Here is a 21,022-nt window from a genome sequence, read left to right as displayed (position 1 = left end):
CAATCTGAACCCAATTGAGCATGTCTTTTATATGCGGAAGAGAAAACTGAAGCATAAGCTAAAGATGGCTGCAATACAGGCCTGGCAGAGCATCACCAGGGAAGACACCCAGCAACTGGTGATGCCCATGAATCGCAGACTTCAAGCAGTCATTGCATGCAAAGTATATGCAACAAAATACTAAACATGACTTTCAGTTAAATGACATTGCTGTGTCCCAAACATTATGGTGCCCTGAAATGGGGGGGGAGGGGGGATTGTATATAAACACTGCTGTAATGAAACCAAAATGTGCAAAAATGGCCTTTATTAAAATCTGACAATGTGCATTTTAACCACATGTGATTTTTTTTTCTATCACAAATCTCAAATTGTGTAGTAAAGAAGCAAATAAATAAATTATGGGTCTTTGGCTCAAACATTATGTAAGGCACTGTATTTCAGAGATGCCCTTGATCAGCATCACGCAAAGTACAATTTCTCTTATTAATGCCACATATCTTATACTCGACCTGTCGTCGCTTCCAAGGTGAGGTATGCCGGTGATTCTGACTGGACAGAGCGAAGGGAGCAGGTGGCGGCAGTCAAGTGGGGTGTGGACGAATCCACAGCCAACAGCAAACGACAGCAGGTAAGGTGGGAGGGAGCGCCATGGTGAATTAACACGTCCTGCCGGTGGAGGCAGCCTGAAGAAAGCGTTGCACCAACAGCGTGTGATGGGGTAAAGGATTCGCTGGTGCATCTTGTGAATCTGGAGTAGGGTCAGAAGCCAGGGCTCTAAACAGCTGGGGAGATGGTGGGAGCCTGGGGTGGGTCGGCAGGTCATTCCATACACATTCAGTTTACATTTTATATTTTTTATTGAATTTTCTGGAACTCCATAGGACTGGTGTCATTAGCAGGCCAGTGGTGCATTGGCGTTTCATTATCACGTGATATCTGTTGGTATGGAAAGCTGATAATTCAGAAAAGCTGTGGAACCAAGGGTGCCGAAATATTGGTGTTCAACTTGGCCTGACATGTTTAAAAGACTCAACAAGTTAATGAAAGACAGTGATGGGAATACATTTGCAGACCTCCAGTTAGGATAGTATAGATACAAATTAAAGAACAAGGAATTTCAATATTTTAACAGATATTCTGAATAAAGAAACGTTAGCGATTATGAACAAGAAAAAAGGTTACATTTAACACTGCCACAGAAAATCTCACCTGGATCTCCAATATCATGTGGAACCACATTTAGTGTATTCACTTTTGCTAATCTTCCAGTCATTAGGTGTATTCGTTGTGTACAGTCTTCCTTCATTACAACAGCAGCTAAAATTAAAGTTATTTTTGTCTGAAAACTACCAGGAGACTTTACAAAGACGTACTTTTATTTGCAAACAAAAATATGTTACTTGTCAAATGTTACACTAACACAATTTAAATTCAGATTAATTGGTGTTTTCATTAGCAAATCCCACCTGCCTCACAATTGAGTTTACTTCTATTTTCCATGATAAAGTTCTGTTTTATTGATATGAAGGCATGAGCTCATATGCTATCTTGAGGTTGCTAAGGAGCACTAATGGGACAATTTAAACAGGTTGGTGGTTTAGAAGCTTGCTATCAATTTCTCCAATAAATAGTCATAGAATGATACAGTGTGGAAACAGGCCCTTCGGCCCAACTTGCCCACACCGACCAACATGTCCCCGCTACACTAGACGCACCTGCCCGTATTTGGTCCATATCCCTCCAAACCTGTCCTATCCATGTACCTGTTTTTTAAACGTTAGTATAGTCCCAGCCTCAAATACCTCGTCTGGCAGCTTGTTCCATCCACCCACCTCCCTTTGTGTGAAAAAGTTACTCCTCAGATTCCCATTAAATCTTTTCCCTATCACCTTAAACCCATGTCCTCTGGTCCTCGATTCACCTACTCTGGGCAAGAGACTACCCGAAATATTCCTCTCATGATTTTATACACCTCTATAAGATCACCCCTCATCCTCCTGCGCTCCAGGGAATAGAGTCCCAGCCTGCTCAACATCTCCCTATAGCTCAAACCCTCTAGTCCTGGCAATATCCTGGTAAATCTTCTCTGGACCCTTTCAAGCTTGACATCGTTCCTACAAGATGCCCAGAACAGAACACAATACTCTAAATGCAGTCTCACCAACATCTTATACAACTGCAACTTGACCTTCCAACTTCTATACACAATACTCTGACTGATGAAAGCCAATGTACCAATAGCCTTTCTAACCACCTTATCGACCTTCAAGGAATCATGCAATTGCACTCCTAGATCCCTCTGCTCAACAACACTACTGAGAGCCCTATCATTCACTGTGTAGGTCCTGCCAATGTTAAGGCTTCACAATGGCTTTGATTAAACCATTGAAGTTTGTCAGAAACAAAAGTTATTTTAAGGTGTGCCCTCAAATTTTCAGCAATCCAGTCAAAAGCAGATATTTACTACTCTGGAGTAGGAAACAAATTCAGTGACGACAGCTTTACCAACTTTCTGATTTAAATGTGCAATATGTCATGTTTGTGTTTTGGTATGCATTTTCTGTAAGGACTAAAATATTTGCAATTAAATATTAGTTTTCTAAAAGCCAAAAGCACAGAAAATAAAAAACCTTAATGGTTAAAATTAGCACTAGAATTTAATAAATGCAAAATAGATCTTAAAATAGGAGAAATACAATGGTGTTTTGATTACACTTGGACAAAATCAGTTATTTGCACAATAAGTTCATTGGCAATTCTTTAAATATTGTAATCTTTTTAACAATTTTTTATAGAAGGTCAGGTAATTATTTTTGGACCATGAAATTTGAATGCTCCATTTTTGAAAGGAGCACTAAATATCACTTACCGATATCATATTGGAGACTAATTTCTAATTTGGGCCACAGCATGATTAGTGCAAATGATGCATAAAAATGTACATCATATGTATTGTACATTCGATATTCTTGTCCTACAATGCAGAAATAAAAAACATTTACATTACAGTACATAATTCAATACGTGCATCTCCAACAGATAGTAGCAAATAATATGCAATTCCTTTGGGTACACATTTATTTCTATTCACTGTATTTTGCAAGATCACATACTAAACTAAGAGACTAATTGGACGTTTGAAACTTTGGAATTGCTAATTTGATAGGAAAAGCCTTTTTCCAATAAAAACAATCTGATCAAAAGTTCAGTTAAAAATGCACAATTTCTACAATATTTAAAAAACATAACACTACCCATCTACAAATTATGCTTAATTTTGAAATATAATGAACTCATCATACTTGGGGTGAAAGAGTAAAGTTCGTCATGCTAGAATGAAGACTAAACTGAACCCTGTTGGGATACACGCACACACTTATGGAACATCTGCAGTACCTTCTAAATATGCAAATCGCCCATATTCCTTCAGCACTTTGGGTAAAGGTGGAAGTCCAGCCGTCTGATTACTGAAGTCATTTGTTATATTTAAATCATCAGGCACCTGTATCCAGATAGTCCCTCCATCAGATAAAAAATATAGTTCATTAAATAGGGCTGACTTATACCAGTCAGGCAATTGGCTGCAAAATAGGAAAATGTGAAATTAAAACCCTAAACCTTGTTCTATGTTAAAGGAAAAAAAAATCAAGAAAATGTTTATATCAATGCAGCTTTGGGCACATCCAACCAAATAGTTACAAGTTAACCAGAAATAAAGAGATACTTTCACCAATTCATAAATGGGAGGTTCAATGTGAAAATGGGTAGAAACACTCAAGGTACCTACAGAATGTAGTTTTTAAACAGTATCTAGCAAATAAACACATCCTTCCTATTCACTCCACAGGAATTCATATCCTTTCCTACCCATATCATTTGTGCCAGCATGCACACTGACTTTGGGTTGCTTCCCCCTCCCCCTTGAGAATGTTCTGCAGCCACTCTAAGACATCCTGGACGCTGGAACGAGGGAGGCAACATACCATCCTGGAGTCTTCTTTGCTGTCAGAGAATATCCTATCTGTCCCCCTAACTAACGAGTCTCCTATCACTATGGCTTTGCCTGACTCTTCCCTGCTGAGTCAGGCCCAGTGCGACAGACCCAACTGCTGCTGCTCTCCCCTGATGGGTCACACCCCCCTCCTGAACTGTGACCAAAAGAGTATACCTGTGTTGGAGAGGAAGGATAGGAATTGCCATGGGGGGTTCCTGCACTCCCTTTCCTGTTGGCCACCCATCTATTCTCTGCCTGTACCTCAGGTGTGAGCATGGGGTGGAAGATTGCAACCTTCATGTGGTCGGCCGTGTTTCGACAAATGCAATCAACCCGGCGTACACAATCAAATAAGATCAAAGAGAAGAAGTTGACCTACAACTTTAGACTGTGCAAGCCATACACAAGAAGAAGAAGCTGTGAGCACCTTACTTGGCATGCAGCCCTTTGTGCTATGTTTAGCCAAATTGGTGTTAAGCAGTCCAGGCAAAACCCAACTTGGGCATTAGTGAGGGAGTTACTGCTAATTGTCACAATACCAATAAACTTGCTATTCAAACTTAACTTCGGAAGCCCATAGAAATCTCAAATACTTGAGATTGTATTAAACCTTTATGACAATTTCAATATCTAGGGATAAAAATGTAACACTTGTTTCACATCTTGATAAGCAACAATTGACAGAATGTTTGTCGAACATCATAATCTCCAGAAAACATTTGAGCTCAAATGGTTAGCTCAAACATTTTTTAAAACAAGTACTTAATATTTCAATACTCACTGATTTTCTAAAATTGGACGCTGCCAATCATCAATCTTTTGCTCCCATTGTTTGTAATTAGCTAACGAGTAGTGACTTAAAGCAGGAGCAGCTTCACCATGTGTCCCAAAAAAGCGGGTGTACCATCTAGAAACAAAACTCAACTTAAGTAGAAAGTGCAGCAAATTCTCCAATGCTTTCAGTCTCCTTAATGTAATAAACATCCCGATTAATTTGAATTTAAAAAAGTACTTTGAAAATAAAATTTGGACCCACTGAATATGAATTCAACAGCTGAAAGCATTGACCATGACAGGATAATTTCTAACAATATCTCCTCTAATGACCTACTTTCAAGGGTTGGATTTAACAAGATATTTTATTAATTGGATAAAAAAAACAATAAACATCGACTTTTGTGATACAATTAGAATATGACCACGTAAACATACAGATGAGATCTGCAAGTAACGATAACTGGTTAATATAACACACTTTAGTTTTGATCCAACACCATTGGAATCTCAAACTAAATTAAGTCTTGTTCAGGGAGGATCATCAACACAACGCTGTCTCTTAAAGATTACATGATAAAGCAAGTGAAGAGACAAATGCAGCCATTTCAGTGTTTTATTCCTTTGTTTTTTTTTGCAAAAGGGAAATAGCGAAACTTTGCTTAACTTCTTAATGACTATAGCCCATTGATACAACAATTGGACAAAGGGGTCTGAAAGGCCAAAAATCATACAAGCTAGTCACGTGTTCACAAGCAAATGTGTACCCAATTCTGATTTTTCTTACCTTGCATGTTCCTTTTCTCCCGATCCAAAATAGATCTTGGGCATATCCCATGCAAGACAAAACTCAACAACACCTTGACTTTTTGCTGGAACACTGCACGTAGCTGCAACAGCTGCTGCAGTAATTTGTCCTTTCTCTGTTGGTTTACTTTTACCTGGGGGACACAAATGAAAAAGAAACACTCAAATTTGTTGTTACATTGCCCAATTCAGCACACTTGTCTTAACACATTTTAACAAAAACAGCAGATGGTTCAACTGACGAGAAAGGTCAGGGATAACGATTCAAATATTGCTCACAGTGCAATTACCATTTACTTACTTAATCCCAAATGAAAAGCATGGTCAAAAAAAACGTTTTGAACACTTTTTAACCTGCTGCATAAAGCTACTGAAAAAACAATCATGCCGATTCCCTGTGTTTGCAAAGATTTTCACTACACTGTACTTGTTCAAATGACAAACTCTACTCGATTTAAAATTATCCGACTCATCTTTCATATTTGATCAGGTATGCTTTTAGCCGATATCAGTTGTCATTTTCTTGTCGCAAAACCCTGCATAGGTAAGCTGTGCTGACATTAGGAATATAACTTAATGGGTAGCGAAAGAAACGGTTCCAGCACACAGGTTTATCCCAGGAAAATCCATGATCACCTGTTTTTTTTGTAAAACGTATTCAGCCTTCTATGACTAGTCATTTTACTTGCCCCTTTTGCATCAATTCCATTCATCATTACACATTCATTTACATTAACATTTCACACAGTCACAGCTAATGTCCTGTTTTTAAAAAAAAGGGGAAACTTCCAAGAAGATCAAAATAAGCTAGGAAAACAAACACATATTCTAATCTTATAAAGCACTTTTCAGTGTTGTAATTTGTAATACAGAAAATTCAGTAACAAATCTGCATGTATCTTACAATGAGAAAATAACTGGATGATTTGAGATATTGGTTAAGCATTAAGTAAATATTTGCCAGAGCACTTGGAAGGATATATTTGCTCTTTTGACTTTAGTCAGTAGAAGTGTGAATAAAAGCAAATGAATGAGATTTATGGGCCAAACTACTGAGATTGTGGGCAGATTTGCCCAACTGGGTACTTTTTGGATGTTGACAATATTGAAAAAGAGTTTTTGTAAACAGCAGAAATGTTTAGAAACCTTGGAACTACAATTTGTTGTTTGGACTGAAGAATACAGTTAACCATACATTTTATTTCTTTCCAAATTAAAAGATTAAAGTTAAAAAAAAATCAATTCAGAAAGTAAGAAACGAAGAAATGGATCGACTGGGTTTATATTCACTGGAATGTAGAAGGATGAGAGGGTATCTTATGGAAACAAAATTCTTAAGGGATTGGACAGGTTAGATGCAAAAAAAATGATCCTGATGTTGAGACAGTCCAGAACCAGGAGTCACAGTTTATGAATAACGGGTAGGCCATTTAAGACTGAGATAAGGAAAAGCTTTTTCACCCAGAGAGTTGTGGATCTGTGGAATTCTCTGCCACAGAAGGCAGTGGAGTCCAATTCACTGGATGTTTTCAGGAGAGTTAGATATAGCTCTTAGGGCTAACGGAATCAAGGGATATGGGGACAAAGCAGAAACGGGGTACTGATTTAGGATGATCAGCTCAAAGAACGAATGGCATACTCCTGCACCTATTTTCTATGTTTCTATAAATGTAGTGGTTACAAATGCAATCAGGTGTTGGGTATGAAACAGGAAGCTACTTTGTTTCTGACACCACAAGTCTCTTCACCAACTACAATGCACAAGATAGAAGTGATATAACACTCCCCAGATGCCCAGATGAGCAAAACAACATAATCAGCTTGACACCATTCAGGAGAAGGCAACCCACTTGATGAACAACCCATTTTTGCTTATCGAAACGCCGATTCCCTTCACGACTGATGCACCATAATTAGAGATTGTACCATCTGCAAAATAAATAGTAGCTACTTGCCTGGGTTATTCCTGTTGCATCTTCTAAACCCAATAACTTGCCACCACGAAAGAATGGTTGATGTTTCAGGTAGAGTCTGAAGAAGGGACTCGACTTGAAACGTCACCCATTCCTTCTCTCCAGAGATGCTTGCCTGTCCTGCTGAGTTACTCCAGCTTTTTGTGTCTATCTTTGGTTTAAACCAGCTTTCGCAGTTTCTTCTTGCACAACTTACAACCAAGGACAGGCTAAACAAGCATAAAAGAATACCACCATCAACTGCACTGGTGATGTTACACAAGTATTCTAATTATCAATACTGAAGCTTAATAAATAAAACATGTTGAAAAGTTAGCTAACCCAATCAAGAATCACCAAAGACACAGAATGTATAGCAGCATTGTAGACAAAAGCAACAAATTGAAAAATCTTGATAGGTCAAGCGTGTGGGCATAACTGCAGCAGGTGAATTTTTAAGCAGTTAACCAATGTCATCCATTTCAGACCACAAGGATACCTTCATTTATATTTCTTTGATAAAATGCAAGAAACAGTGGAGGTCCACCCCTTTGACGTTCTTGCCAACAAATTGCTAACATACAGCAGAGGTTACACAGAAGAAACTTGTGGATTAAATCTATAACTCCCCGAAAGTGGCAACCCAAGTAAATATAGTGTTAAAGGCAGTGCATGGAATGCTTGCCCTCATTGGTCATGTTTTGTTAGTATAAGAACCAGGATGTCACGATGCAGCTTTATAGGTGTTCAGTTAAGTTAAAGCTGAAGTTGTGTATACAGTTATGTTGGAGTTGTGTGTCCAGTTCTGGTCGCACAATTACAGGAACAAGTGGAGCTATTGGAGAGAATGTAGAGGTGGTTTACCAGAGTGTTGCTTAAATGAGAGGGTATTAGCTACAGGAAGAGGTTGGATAGACTTGGATTGAGATTTAGTTTAGTTTCATGTGTACCGAGGTACAGGGAAAAGTGATTTCTCTGGAACGTTGGTGGTTGCGAAATATATAAAATTACGCGAGGCATAGATGGGGTAGACAGTCAGAAATTGCTCAAAAACTAATAAAAGCAATTGTCTATGTGATTATAAGCAAATATTACTAAAGGTCTGAAAAAACACTATATTTAGTACAAGGCTATAATTGAAACAATAATGAACGTTAGTAGAGTTTCAGTATGCTCATTTTGAGCCATCTACAAATGCACAATAACTGTAATATTGTATAAATGGAAGAAAGATTTCAAAAAGAATTAAAGCAAAAAAAATAAATCAAGAACGTTCATATAAAGTACTTCAGCGAACATTTACCGGGTGGAGAATCTAATTTTCCATCCTGAAGCAGGTCCGTCCAAATGTCTTGCCCCAAGTCATTCGGATTAAAATCAGTCTGATGACTAATCGTTGCACTTTGCTGTTTAAAGAAAAAAATTGATTTAAAACTACATTTATAACACAATCTTATATATATATATATATATATATATATAAAACATTCAAGTAATAATTATATATATATTCAGTCACTATTGAAGAATTGTGTATGCTAGTACCGCTCTCTCACTTCTACTTCAAAAGGTGGCTACAGCAATCTGAATACAGAACGCTAGATTTGCATTATCTAGAATCTGTTTTGATCCCAGGAAACAAAAAATGTTTCACAACCAATTACTCAATTTACAAATTCTTCTTCTTGGGTATGGCGTGCACAGCTTAAATGTAGGTCATAGGTAGACCTGTTTGTAAGTTTGTGCACGTTGGGTTGATTGCATTATTTAGTTGTGTATGTGTGGGGGGGTGGGTGTAATGTTTTTTGACTCTTCCTTCAGTATCCCCCTTTCCTGCCGTATCCCCCGTATCCTGTCCATCTGCGCTGAGGCCTATCGCGGAGCTGGCGGCCTCCAACTGCGACCGACCTCGAGGCTGCGGAGGCAGAGCCAGGACTTACCAACACGAGGCTGGCCGACTTCGGGGCTGTGGTTGCAGGGCGACCCAACTTCCAACCCGACTTTCGAGCCTCGGAGGCTCAGCCGCGGGCCAGTGGACGACATCATCGGGAGCTCGAGTTCTGTTTTCCGGAGCTCCCGCAGCTACAGCTGCGTCCCCTGGACTGGAGGGCGGCAGCTTCGACCGCCCCAGGCCACGGAGTTTGAACCGGCCCGTTTGCGGAGCATGGATTCAGCCGCGGGACTTACCTACCATCACCCGGCGGGGTGGCAATATCGGAGGCTTGGATTGCCTCAGTGCAGAGGGAGAGCAAGGAGGGAAGAGCCAATGACTTTGGGACTTAAACTGTATTGAGTGTTTGTTATTTATTCTATGTTATGACTGCAGGCTAAACCATTTCGTTGCACTGAAAAGTGCAATGACAATAAATTGAATCAAATCAAATCAAATCAAAAATTGGTCCAAACAGGATGGACCACGTGTAGGTTGTAATCTTCCACCCCAGTCGCTGATATAGGAAGAAGGTATACAATGTTTACATTACAACCTTCCACAAAGTAATATGAAAATAGCCATACTAAATTTGGCTATCCTTTCAAATCAGATGCCTCATGTACTTATTAAATGGCAGATCAGGCTTGATGGGCTAATGGCCTACTCGTGTTTTTAATTTACACGTTTGCATTGTCAGACTAAAGAAATTCTTCAAATACCTGGAGACGAGCCAAACAGGGGTGATTACTTGGGAAAGCCAACAAATTAGCAATGTGAAAGCCAACAAAAAGCCAACATGGCCAATTAAGACATCCTCACATTCATCAACCACTCTAAAGACTGATTGCTTTCAACAATGCAAACAAATTCAGAGTCTTGGTATCCAGGGACATGAATATAGTAGCATAGTGGTTCATTCCCTAATGTAATCTAAAAGCCTGGACTAAGGAATTAAAAAAACAGAAGTTTCTGAATCAAGAATAAGCAAGTTCGGTATTCCGAAAAACACATGGGATCATGGGATTTGTTAAAGGTCACAAGCGATAAAAATACTCGGCAGCCGTGCCATGTATGGACATAGACCTGCGCCTCATCTACAGCCAGGATCGATCCCGGGTCTTCGGCACCGCAATCGCTGCCGAACCGCCACTGGACCATCCCCAAGATAGAGACAATGGTGGGAAGATTGGTCTGTGTGATGGACTGGGCTACATCTACAGTTCCCTGCAATTTCTTATTGACTTGGGTAGAGCTGTTCCCAAACCAAGCTCTGATGCAACCTAACAGGATGTGTTCAATGGTGCATCTGTCGAAGTTTGTAGAAATCATTGGAAATATGCCAAATGTCCTCAGTCTCATCAGGAAGTAGAGCCTTTTTGGCTATCAAATCAATGCCTTTGGTCCACGTCACATTGTTAGTAATATTAAAGCCAAGGAATGTTTCAAGCACAAGAGATCATTTGACCACTGTTGCCACCTCATCAGAACAACCATACACTAAAGCCAACTCCTCTTGATCTCTCCATAGTTTATCTTCTTCTGCTTCACTATTTATGACATTTTGTCCTGTAGGTTACATGAACCAGGTTCCAGAATACTATCTCAATGTTCCCAAACCATTCCTGTCGGTGTCCATTTTTAATTAATCTGTCATTGACTCTATAAAACAGTGGATGTCCAGATGTTATCCAGCCTAAAGCGATAAATTCATTTAAGAAAGACTTCAATAAAAATTCAAGATTGTTGCCAAATGTTATCCTGAAGGCTGGAAGAGTAATATGATGTAACTTACTCACCGTGTGTTTTGCTGAAATTGCCATTGTATAGCCATTTACAGGTGTGCAGTGATGCAACAACACTCCCGAAATGCTCTCTTCTTTATCCAAATGGAATGGTTCATTCCAGTGACCCCCTCTTTGATCATCCTTGGTCCCAGTACCATTCCTCAGAGTAAACATAAGGGAGACTTCCAGGTCATGTTCATTTTGGTTTTCAATTTCCCATACAAAGACCCCAACTGGTAAACTAGTGTCCTGAGGGGCAAGGGATATTGAAGTTAAGTGCATTGCATTGCTTTTTCTCTACCATATACTTTTCAAAAATACAATTTCATTTGACAATAGAGGGGGAGGGGGGGGGGGGGGGTGAAAGCAATGTAGATAAGGATAATACAGCATTTTCAAGCAAAGTCATAGCACAGGCTGAAAGTTGGGTACAGTGGCAGAAAAGCCATATTTGTACCAAAACATTTCAGGCATTGATAACCAATATGCCACAGAAGAGACATGGAATAGATAGAAACAAAATAGGTGCAAGGATAGGCCATTCGAGCCAGCATAGCCATTCAATATGATGATGGCTGATCAACTAGAATCAGTACCCCGTTCCTGCTTTTTCCCCATATCCCCCGATTCCTTTAGCACTAAGAGCTAAATCTAACTCTTGATAGGACAAAGGAAATTATCATAACCAAGGAAAGGGCAGGGAAGAGGACTAGCTCAATTAGATAGTCAATAGCACAGTTTAGGAATAAATTCCTTTTTATCAGAATAAAGTAATCATATGGTCATAAGAAAAATTGGATTAGTAAGTATGCAGATGATACCAAGATAGGGGGTGTTGTGGATAATGAAGAGGATTTCCAAAGTCTAGAGTGATTTAGGCCATTTGGAAAAATGGGCTGAAAGATGGCAGATGGAGTTTAATGCTGATAAATGTGAGGTGCTACACCTTGGCAGGACAAATCAAAATAGGACATACATGGTAAATGGTAGGGAATTGAAGAATACAGTTGAACAGAGGGATCTGGGTATAACCGTGCATAGTTCCTTGAAGGTGGAATCTCATATAGATAGGGTGGTAAAGAAAGCTTTTGGTATGCTAGCCTTTATAAATCAGAGCATTGAGTATAGAAGCTGGGATGTAATGTTAAAATTGTACAAGGCATTGGTGAGACCAAATCTGGAGTATGGTGTACAATTTTGGTCGTCCAATTATAGGAAGGATGTCAACAAAATAGAGAGAGTACAGAGAAGATTTACTAGAATGTTGCCTGGGTTTCAACAACTAAGTTACAGAGATAGGTTGAATAAGTTAGGTCTTTATTCTCTGGAGCGCAGAGGTTAAGGGGGGACTTGATAGAGGTCTTTAAAATGATGAGAGGGATAGACAGAGTTGATGTGGACAAGCTTTTCCCTTTGAGAATAGGGAAGATTCAAACAAGAGGACATGACTTCAGAATTAAGGGACAGAAGTTTAGGGGTAATATGAGGGGGAACTTTTTTACTCAGAGAGTGGTAGCGGTGTGGAATGAGCTTCCAGTGGAAGTGGTGGAGGCAGGTTCATTGGTATCATTTAAAAATAAATTGGATAGGCATATGGATGAGAAGGGAATGGAGGGTTATGGTATGAGTGCAGGCAGGTGGGACTAAGGGGAAAAAAAATTTGTTCGGCACGGACTTGTAGGGCCGAGATGGCCTGTTTCCGTGCTGTAATTGTTATATGGTTATATGGTTAAATAGACCATTCGGCCCATCAAGTCTACTCCACCATTCAATCATGGCTGATTTATCTCTCGCCTAACCCCATTCTCCTGCCTTCTCCCGATAATCTCTGACACCTGTACTAATCAGGAATCTATCTCTGCCTTAAAAATATTTACTGGCTTGGCCTCCACAGCCTTCTGTGGCGAAGAATACCAAAGATTCACCACCCTCCGAGTAAAGAAATTTCTCCTCATCTCCTGCCTAAAAGAACAACCTTTAATTCTGAGGCTATGACCTCTAGTCCTAGACTCTTCCACTCGTGGAAACATCCTCTCCACATCCACTCTATCCAAGTAATGGTGTGAGATGAGATCTGAGATGTCCGAGATGAGATCAGGTGGAGATTATTTGCCCCTCATATTCATGATGCTTCCATTAACTCAAAATATATCACTGGGAAGATCAGAAGTACTTGTGGCAAAAATACTGGGTTGTCTAATTCGGTCATGAGACATTTTTGGGAAGAGCTGCATGGATATAGTTAAAAGAAATATATACTGTTGGAACTGACATTTTGCAGTTTTAAGTGAGTGAAAAGCTGACAAAAAGAGTTTGACACAAAATACTGATATCCACCCTGCAAATTATAACCCTTTGAGTGATTTCTGGAAAGGGATAATAATGCAAATTCAATGTTCACTCAAAACTCATTAAATCATCCAATATAGCCCACAACACTGGAAACACTGGTTAAAGGCAATGGAGGCTGCAACTAATCATCTTCCAGATTTTATTTTTGGTGATCCTTTTTCACCCAACCCTATTTTTCTTTGCAATCACGGGTGGATCTGTTCTTGCTACAATCAAGCTAAAGCTTCTGCAATTCCATCTATGCCTCCATTCTCAGGTCTCCATCAACAAAGTGCTATGGATACAGAGCCAAATTTCATATGAACATCAATAAGTTTTATCATCTTCACAAGACCCAAATTCCCAAAGCAGGCTTTTGCTCAATAAAATTGCACATTAGCACGTTTCTTCAAACCCCACTTCCAGATTTAACTATTTTAATATTCTACTAGCTTCAGCTCATCCAAAACTCTGATGTATTTGAGCTAAACCTTTCCCCACCTATCCCAACTCCTTATGTGTAGAATCTTTCAGTAACAATAGTATCTCCATGATACTCAAGCTTTCTTACCTCAGAACATTGCAATCCCACAACATAGTCACTGTTGTAATGTGAAATTATTAACCAATTTGCACACAGCAAATGAACATGCAAATAACCAGACATTCAGGGCATTGGTATCAGGCACAGAATTCGCTATCAAAATATGGAGGGGACCGGGGGGACAGAGGGGACAGAATTTTTTGGCGGCTACGCGTGCATGCGCACACTCACACACACACATGCGCGAGGCTTAGGAGGCTCAATCCAGCACTAAATGGAGCTCAACTATGCCTGTCTCGCCGGGTTAACCTGCAGCCCTGACTGGACTGACGGGATACCAGCGCTGCTTCGCCACGCTGGCCATAATTCCCGCAAGCCCAGGCAGGTTCACCTGGCGGGACAGGCAGAGTTGAGCTGGGTTTAGCACTGCTCCTCTACGCTGGCTGTGGGCCTGGGGGCACCGCGCCCGTCTAACTTCCGACCTCTCAGGCCACCCCCGGGCGCGGGGGGGGGCACTCGGGTGGGGACGGGACAGTGCCGGAGAGCCGGCCGGGATTGATCCTGGCTATGGATTAGGCACAGGTCTGTGCCACGTCTCCCTCCTCCCATCACTGCACCTTATCCTCAGTCCCACCCCGCCCCCCCCACTCCAATCATCGCGCTGAATCATCATGTCCTGCCCCCATTGCCTGCTGACCGACGTCTCTCTTGTCCAATCGGCGCCCTCGATCAGCAGTCCCACCCCCACTGTCTCGAGGAAAGCGGAGATTTTTAAATCCGGATGACAAAAACTTGGGAGGGGGGGCGTGTCCCCTCTGGCCCCCCGGGTTTTCCGCCCCTGGTTGGTATTACATTCAGATTAAAAACACAGCACTTTCTGATGTACATGGACAAAACAGTCTCATATTACTGATCAAGGGAGAGCCTCAAAGGCCTCATTACCTTTCTATGAAGTAAACAAATGAAAATAACTGACAAAGGAGAATCAAAAGAACCGCAACTAAAAACCCAATTAAAAAAAATTATACTTAATTTTCATACAAAAATGGCAACAAACAGTTGTAAAAATACTCGAGATTAGTAGATAGTTATATTTGCTTTCAAAGCAATGCACAGGGAGTGCTCCGATGCTTCATTACTGCAATTATAGTTTTCAATCGTGAGACTTTTGCTCCCTTCAATAGATTCCTTAATCATTAACCATTAAGAAAATAAAATAATTCTCAAAGCCTAGTAATAAAAAAATGTAAATGCCTTTCTGTTTAAAAAAAAAGACCTACGTGCATGCAAATCAGTGCAGCAGGCCACAGTTAGAAATAGATTTAAATCTTTTTTTTAAAATACATTTAACATTCAGTAAATGTCAGCTAACATCTACATGTCCTTTCACGTTAAAGGTTTATTGATCTTTCAAAATTCACATTGGAAACTTAAAATTCTGACAGTATTTCAGTACTAACCATATAATTGTGAGGAATAATTGGAGATATCTGCCGACATGTTAGCGTTACATTTTGCCCAGGAAGATTGTAAATTGTCCAAGCACGTGGATAAAGGGCGTGGTAAAAAGCATACTCTCCACAGTATCCCCAATTCCAACTCTGGAGCTTGTGCGGCCTCTCAACTGAAAGGACTTGTTGATAAACAGTCGTTCCATTCTTTCTTAAGCAAACAGTAAACTGGAAATACAAAGAAAGGTCAGTTTAAGAGTTACCATGCTAGAAAATTAGTTACCAACACTAACAAAGATTTTAAATACAGATGTACCAGAGGACATCACATAGCTTTAGGATACAGTGCCCTCCATAATGTATGGGACAAAGACCAATCATTTATTTATTTGCCTCTGTACTCCACAATTTGAGATTTGTAATAGAAATAAAAATCACGTGGTTAAAGTGCACATTGTCAGACTGGCTCACTTAGCTTCATTGATGATACAACTGCTGATGGTAGTAGCATCATGAATTCTGAAGTGTATAGACGACACATCCTATCTGCTCAAGTTCAAACAAATGTCTCGAAACCCATTTGCCGGCGGTTCATTCTACAGCAAGACAATGATCCCAAACATACTGCTAAAGCAACAAAGGAGTTTTTCAAAGCTAAAAAATGGTCAATTCTTGAGTGGCCAAGTCAATCAATGGATCTGAACCCAATTGAGCATGCCTTTTATACGCTGAAGAGAAAACTGAAGGGGACTAGTTGCCAAAACAAGCATAAGCTAAAGATGGCTGCAATACAGGCCTGGCAAAGCATCAACAGAGAAGACACCCAGCAACTGGTGATGTCCGTGAATCGCAGACTTCAAGCAGGCAAAGGATATGCAACAAAATACTAAACATGACTACTTCCACTCACATGACATTGCTGTGTCCCAAACATTACGGTGCCCTGAAATGGGGGGACAGTTATAAATACTGCTGTAATTTCTACATGGTCAAACCAAAATGTATAAAAATGGCCTTTATAAAAATCTGACAATGTGCACATGTGATTTATTCTATTACAAATCTCACATTGTGGAGTATAGAGAGACATAAATAATTGATGGGTCTGTTCCATTGGTGGAAATCCCGGGGGGGGGGGGGGGGGGGACGTGTCTCCCCGAGTTTTGAGAGGTGGGGGACAACCCCCTCCCCATGTTTTGTGAAACATGTATTTTGCAATCAGTTCCCATCCGATTGCACGCTGCATGGTCAGGTGGCTCAGACTCTGAAAAGAAGACTCTGAAAATGTCATACTTTGTTAATAATGTGCACGACGTGTGTGTGCAAGACGCATGTGTGTAAGATGTGCACGTGCGTGGGGGGGTGGGAGGAGATAAAATTGTTGGCTGTCAAAACTTGTCATGCACACCTGTCATCGGGCCACCAGAAAATTGTGTGCCCCCCCATGTTTTAAAAGCAATTTCCGCCCTTCGTGGGCACTGCATCTGTTTGCGGTTCAAACTTGCCTTCTAATGAGAAGACTGTTACTCTATTACCTGTACCGGTACTTACCAAAAGCAAAGAGAATAAATATTTGTTTAATTAAACTTCTACAGGGTCAGTAAACTATGGATGCCACCCAAAAACAAGATACTGGAGATTACATTTTTGTTCCTTGCTTTCCTCATATGCAATTTGAAGAGCGAGATTGTATCCCTAATCTTTCAACCAGCATATTCACTTTCTTAGGTGCAGATAAGACCATAGGCAAGCAACATCAGAAAATTCAAGGACATAGACTTGGTGGGTGAAGGATATGTGGAACAAACTGTTTGAGGAAGCAATTGAGGCATATATAAATACAATGCATAAAAGACACTTAGACAAGTTCATAGATTGTAAAGGTTTAGAGGGATATGGACTAAATGCAAGCTAATGGACTAGGTCAGGATAACCTTATTAGCAATCTCTGAATAAATTGCTCAGATGTATTCCTAATCTGCAAGTCTACCTCATTGAGGCTCTTGTACTCTTTAATCAAGTGTTTTTCTGTAGCTGTAACTCTATATTCTGCACGGTTTTCTTTCTCCTATTGCACAACCTGCTGTCCTTGTATACGACTTAATTGTACTCGTGCATGGTATGATTTACCTGCAGAGCACACAAAACATAGCTTCTCATTGTATCTCAGTAAAGCAATTCAATACAAGGAAAGCACTTTGGTGAATTAGGCCAAAGGGCCTGTTTATGACAATGTACCTCCCTACAAAGAAGAGGAAAGATTCAAAGAGGGTTAGGAATGCACAGGGGAAAGGGGTGGCTTTCTGGCTAGTATGGGTGTTGTGGGCTGAAGGGACTGGTTTCTAGAGGGCTAGTATGGACATTGCGGGCCGAATGGATTCTTGGGCTTGCGGCTCAGTCACTCAAGCCTGTTGTGCTGGCAGCTCACTCACGGCTGGTGGGCTGACAGTTGACTGATGGCTATTCCATTTCAAGCAGGGTGCAAGGCCACCAAATTCAAGTGCAGTTTCATACCATTTCAAGCAGGGTGCAAGGCCACTAAAGACAGCGAGTTGTGACCTCTCCCGCCTCCATCTAGCAGAGACCAAGCCACGCCCACACTTCTGGGTTTTATAGTCCCTCCCCCCCTCCCACCATAAGTGGCATGGCCTTCATGGCGTGATTGACAGGAGAGAGAATCTCATCATTTTTTAAACACTGATACCTCCTTTATTTTTTATCGATGGGAAAAATCCTCTGCAGCTGATGAGCGGAGAGGGGGACTCTGAGTAAGATGGACAAAAATCACAGCCGTACATGGTAGCGTTTTTTCTAAAATCAATATAAAGCGCAAACAGGAAGTGGTCAAGATTAGACTTTTAATTATATAGAAGGCAAGGCAACTTTAATTAGGCAAGGCCGATGAGAGTCATCCCCCCAACCGCCCCCCCGATCAGCCATCCCCACTCCCTGCCTTGTGCCCAAACTAGGATCGTGGGACCAAAATGCAACCAGAACTTGATGAGCAACCCTTCAGATATTGGTAGAGGGACGGCAACCTCATTACCGTTGGCAACGACCCATTGTTATGTCATTGTGGCAGTTGGCAGCCAGCTGGAGAGCCCATTGTGATTGATGCACTGAGAGAGGCATTGTGACATCATCACTGTGAGAAGGCAGGAAACTGTCCGTGAGAAGACAGTTTTGGCCGTTTGTGAAATTTCAATGATTAATAACTTCGGAAATATAGGTGGAAATGCGACGAGAAGATGTTTATTGCTACCAGGGGAAACGCGAGTGGGAGGTGTGAAAATGTGAAGGCTGTGGTCTAGCGTTTGGACGAAGATAGGAATTAACCAGATTAGCACACACAAACAAGACAAAGATTTTTAGTTATACAGGTGCACAACCTTTTATCCGAAGATCCAAATAACGAAAAGCGGACATTTTTTCAGTCCTTGAAGAAAGGTCCTTGAAGACGTTTACCGAGGGCGGCCTGCAGAGGTGACAGCGGAACCTCCTGTTGGTCCTCGCAGAAAGGGGAACTAAATCCCCATTCATAAAAGAGGTGAGGGTATATTGCGCGGGAGGGTTAATAATTGACAATCTGCTGCTACCTGCCCACTGAGTTAAAAGGTTCCCACGGTAGACTCACGATACACAGTGTATCGTGAGTCTTGCGTGGGAACGTTTTAACTCAGCTAGCAGGCAGCAGCAGATTGTCGCTCCCTTCGGTTTCACCCCACCTACACCCCTCTGCTTCCTGGCCATGTGTGTGACCCCTTCCCTCCCCTCTCCAGTTCCCCGCCCATTGCACCGGCGCGGGGGCTTTGCACTGTCTTCACGTCGGCGATGCCAGCATAGAATGCCAGTCACTGGAGACGTCAGGACCAACGTGACACCGACCCCCAGGCCCACTGCAAGCACGGAGATCCCAGAGACCCACAGCCAGCAGCAGCCCAGCCCCGTTCCAACTCCAGAGGAACACGCTTCCCGTAGGGACAGAAGCTGATGGTGTGCAAGGTACGTCTTGTTCTTGGGGTTGCAGATGAGGGGGCGCAGCTCAAGCTGTGACGTCTCCGGCCACCCCCCTGTACAGGAGCTGAGACTGGGAACTGTACCGCCCTTGCAGGTGAGCAGGAGAGTGGGGTTGTTTGCAGTTGCAGAGGGAGGGGGCAAGGGCGGTACAGTTCACAGTCTCAGCTCCTGTCCAGGACCACCAGAAGCCGCTCCCCGATGGGCCGCTAGGGCGACGTGGCAGTTCGCCCACAGCCCGAGCTGCGCCCCCTCATCGGGACACCGACCCCCAGGCCCACTGCAAGCACGGAGATCCCAGATCAGCAACTCCAGCCCAGCCCCGCTCCAACTCCAGAGGAACACGCTCCCTGTAGGGTCAGAAGCTGATGGTGTGCAAGGTACGTCTTGTTCTTGGGGTGGCGCAGATCGGGAGTTTGAGGGACAGGGAGACACAGCGGCTTTTGAGAATGGTGGGCAATCACTTCCAAAGTTCTGCCCACAGTCAGTACACCTCTCCTATACTTGTCTCCCGCGCTAAGATTATCTCGCAGAGAATGATCCCAGCCTAACCCTCCCTATTCTCTCCTATTCTGCAAGAAAAAACTACATTGAAGACTCAAACTCGCGATTGAGTAACTGCCGGGATCGAGGCGCAAATTCGCGACCTTGCGGATATGAGCCGAGCACTCTACCACTGAGCCAGTCGTTAAAATCTACGCTAAAAATCTTCCAATCCGAAAGCCGAAAAATTCCGAAAAGTGTCTGGTCCCAAAGCTTTCGGATAAAAGGTTGTGCACCTGTATAGTGATAAACAATCTATTAATACTAAAAAAAAGAGAAGGAACTGAATACCATAAACTTAGCACAAAAATTAGTAATAGATATATTGATGGAGCTAAAGCTATTAGACTCTAGTTCGATCCTGACTACGGTGCTTGTCTGTATTGAGTTTGTACGTTCTCCCCGTGACCTCCAAGATCTTCGGTTTCCTCCACACTCCAAAGATGTACAGGTTTGTAGGTTAATTGGCTTGGTATAAACGTAAAAATTGTCCCTAGAGTGTGTCGGGTCGTGTTAATGTGAAGGGATCGCTGGTCGGCGTGGACTCAGTGAGTCGGAGGGCCTGTTTCCGCACTGTATCTCTAAACTAAACTAAATACACATTATTAAATGTACATCGCTTAGATTCTTTACATTTTCATGATTAAGACTCAGGTACCAAATGTTTATCGATTATTCCCATAACCAACATCGGGTAAATAAAATTAGTTGTTTAAAAGCCTTATTCATGACATCCACTGACAAAATTGTTAACTTCATTGCAAGATCACTCTTAAGATACTACATCATCAAAAAGCTAAAACGTTTTATAACCCACCACTCATTGTTTCAATAAAGATATGATAAAAATAATCATGCAACCAAGATATCCTAATTCTTGCCACCAATAATT

General features: G+C 41.5%; 1 protein-coding gene across 1 annotated transcript in view; it reads right to left on the bottom strand.

Moving 5' to 3' along the window:
• The window catches only part of gba2 (glucosidase, beta (bile acid) 2), a 63,568-nt gene that overhangs the window by 22,579 nt on the left and 19,967 nt on the right, over positions 1-21,022 (bottom strand). Inside the window, exons 4-11 of the mRNA XM_055633076.1 lie at positions 15,583-15,801; positions 11,260-11,496; positions 8,834-8,936; positions 5,559-5,712; positions 4,779-4,904; positions 3,400-3,584; positions 2,873-2,977; positions 1,213-1,320 (exon numbers count right to left, since the gene is read on the bottom strand). Of these exons, the coding sequence (XP_055489051.1) occupies positions 1,213-1,320; positions 2,873-2,977; positions 3,400-3,584; positions 4,779-4,904; positions 5,559-5,712; positions 8,834-8,936; positions 11,260-11,496; positions 15,583-15,801 (1,237 nt within the window). The remainder of the gene's footprint in view (positions 1-1,212; positions 1,321-2,872; positions 2,978-3,399; positions 3,585-4,778; positions 4,905-5,558; positions 5,713-8,833; positions 8,937-11,259; positions 11,497-15,582; positions 15,802-21,022) is intronic.

The sequence above is a fragment of the Leucoraja erinacea genome, chromosome 1 (assembly GCF_028641065.1).
Source record: "Leucoraja erinacea ecotype New England chromosome 1, Leri_hhj_1, whole genome shotgun sequence".
Classification (NCBI taxonomy): Eukaryota; Metazoa; Chordata; class Chondrichthyes; order Rajiformes; family Rajidae; genus Leucoraja; species Leucoraja erinaceus.
Note: the sequence above shows the minus strand (reverse complement) of the source record. Positions and strands in the feature narration are given on the sequence as shown.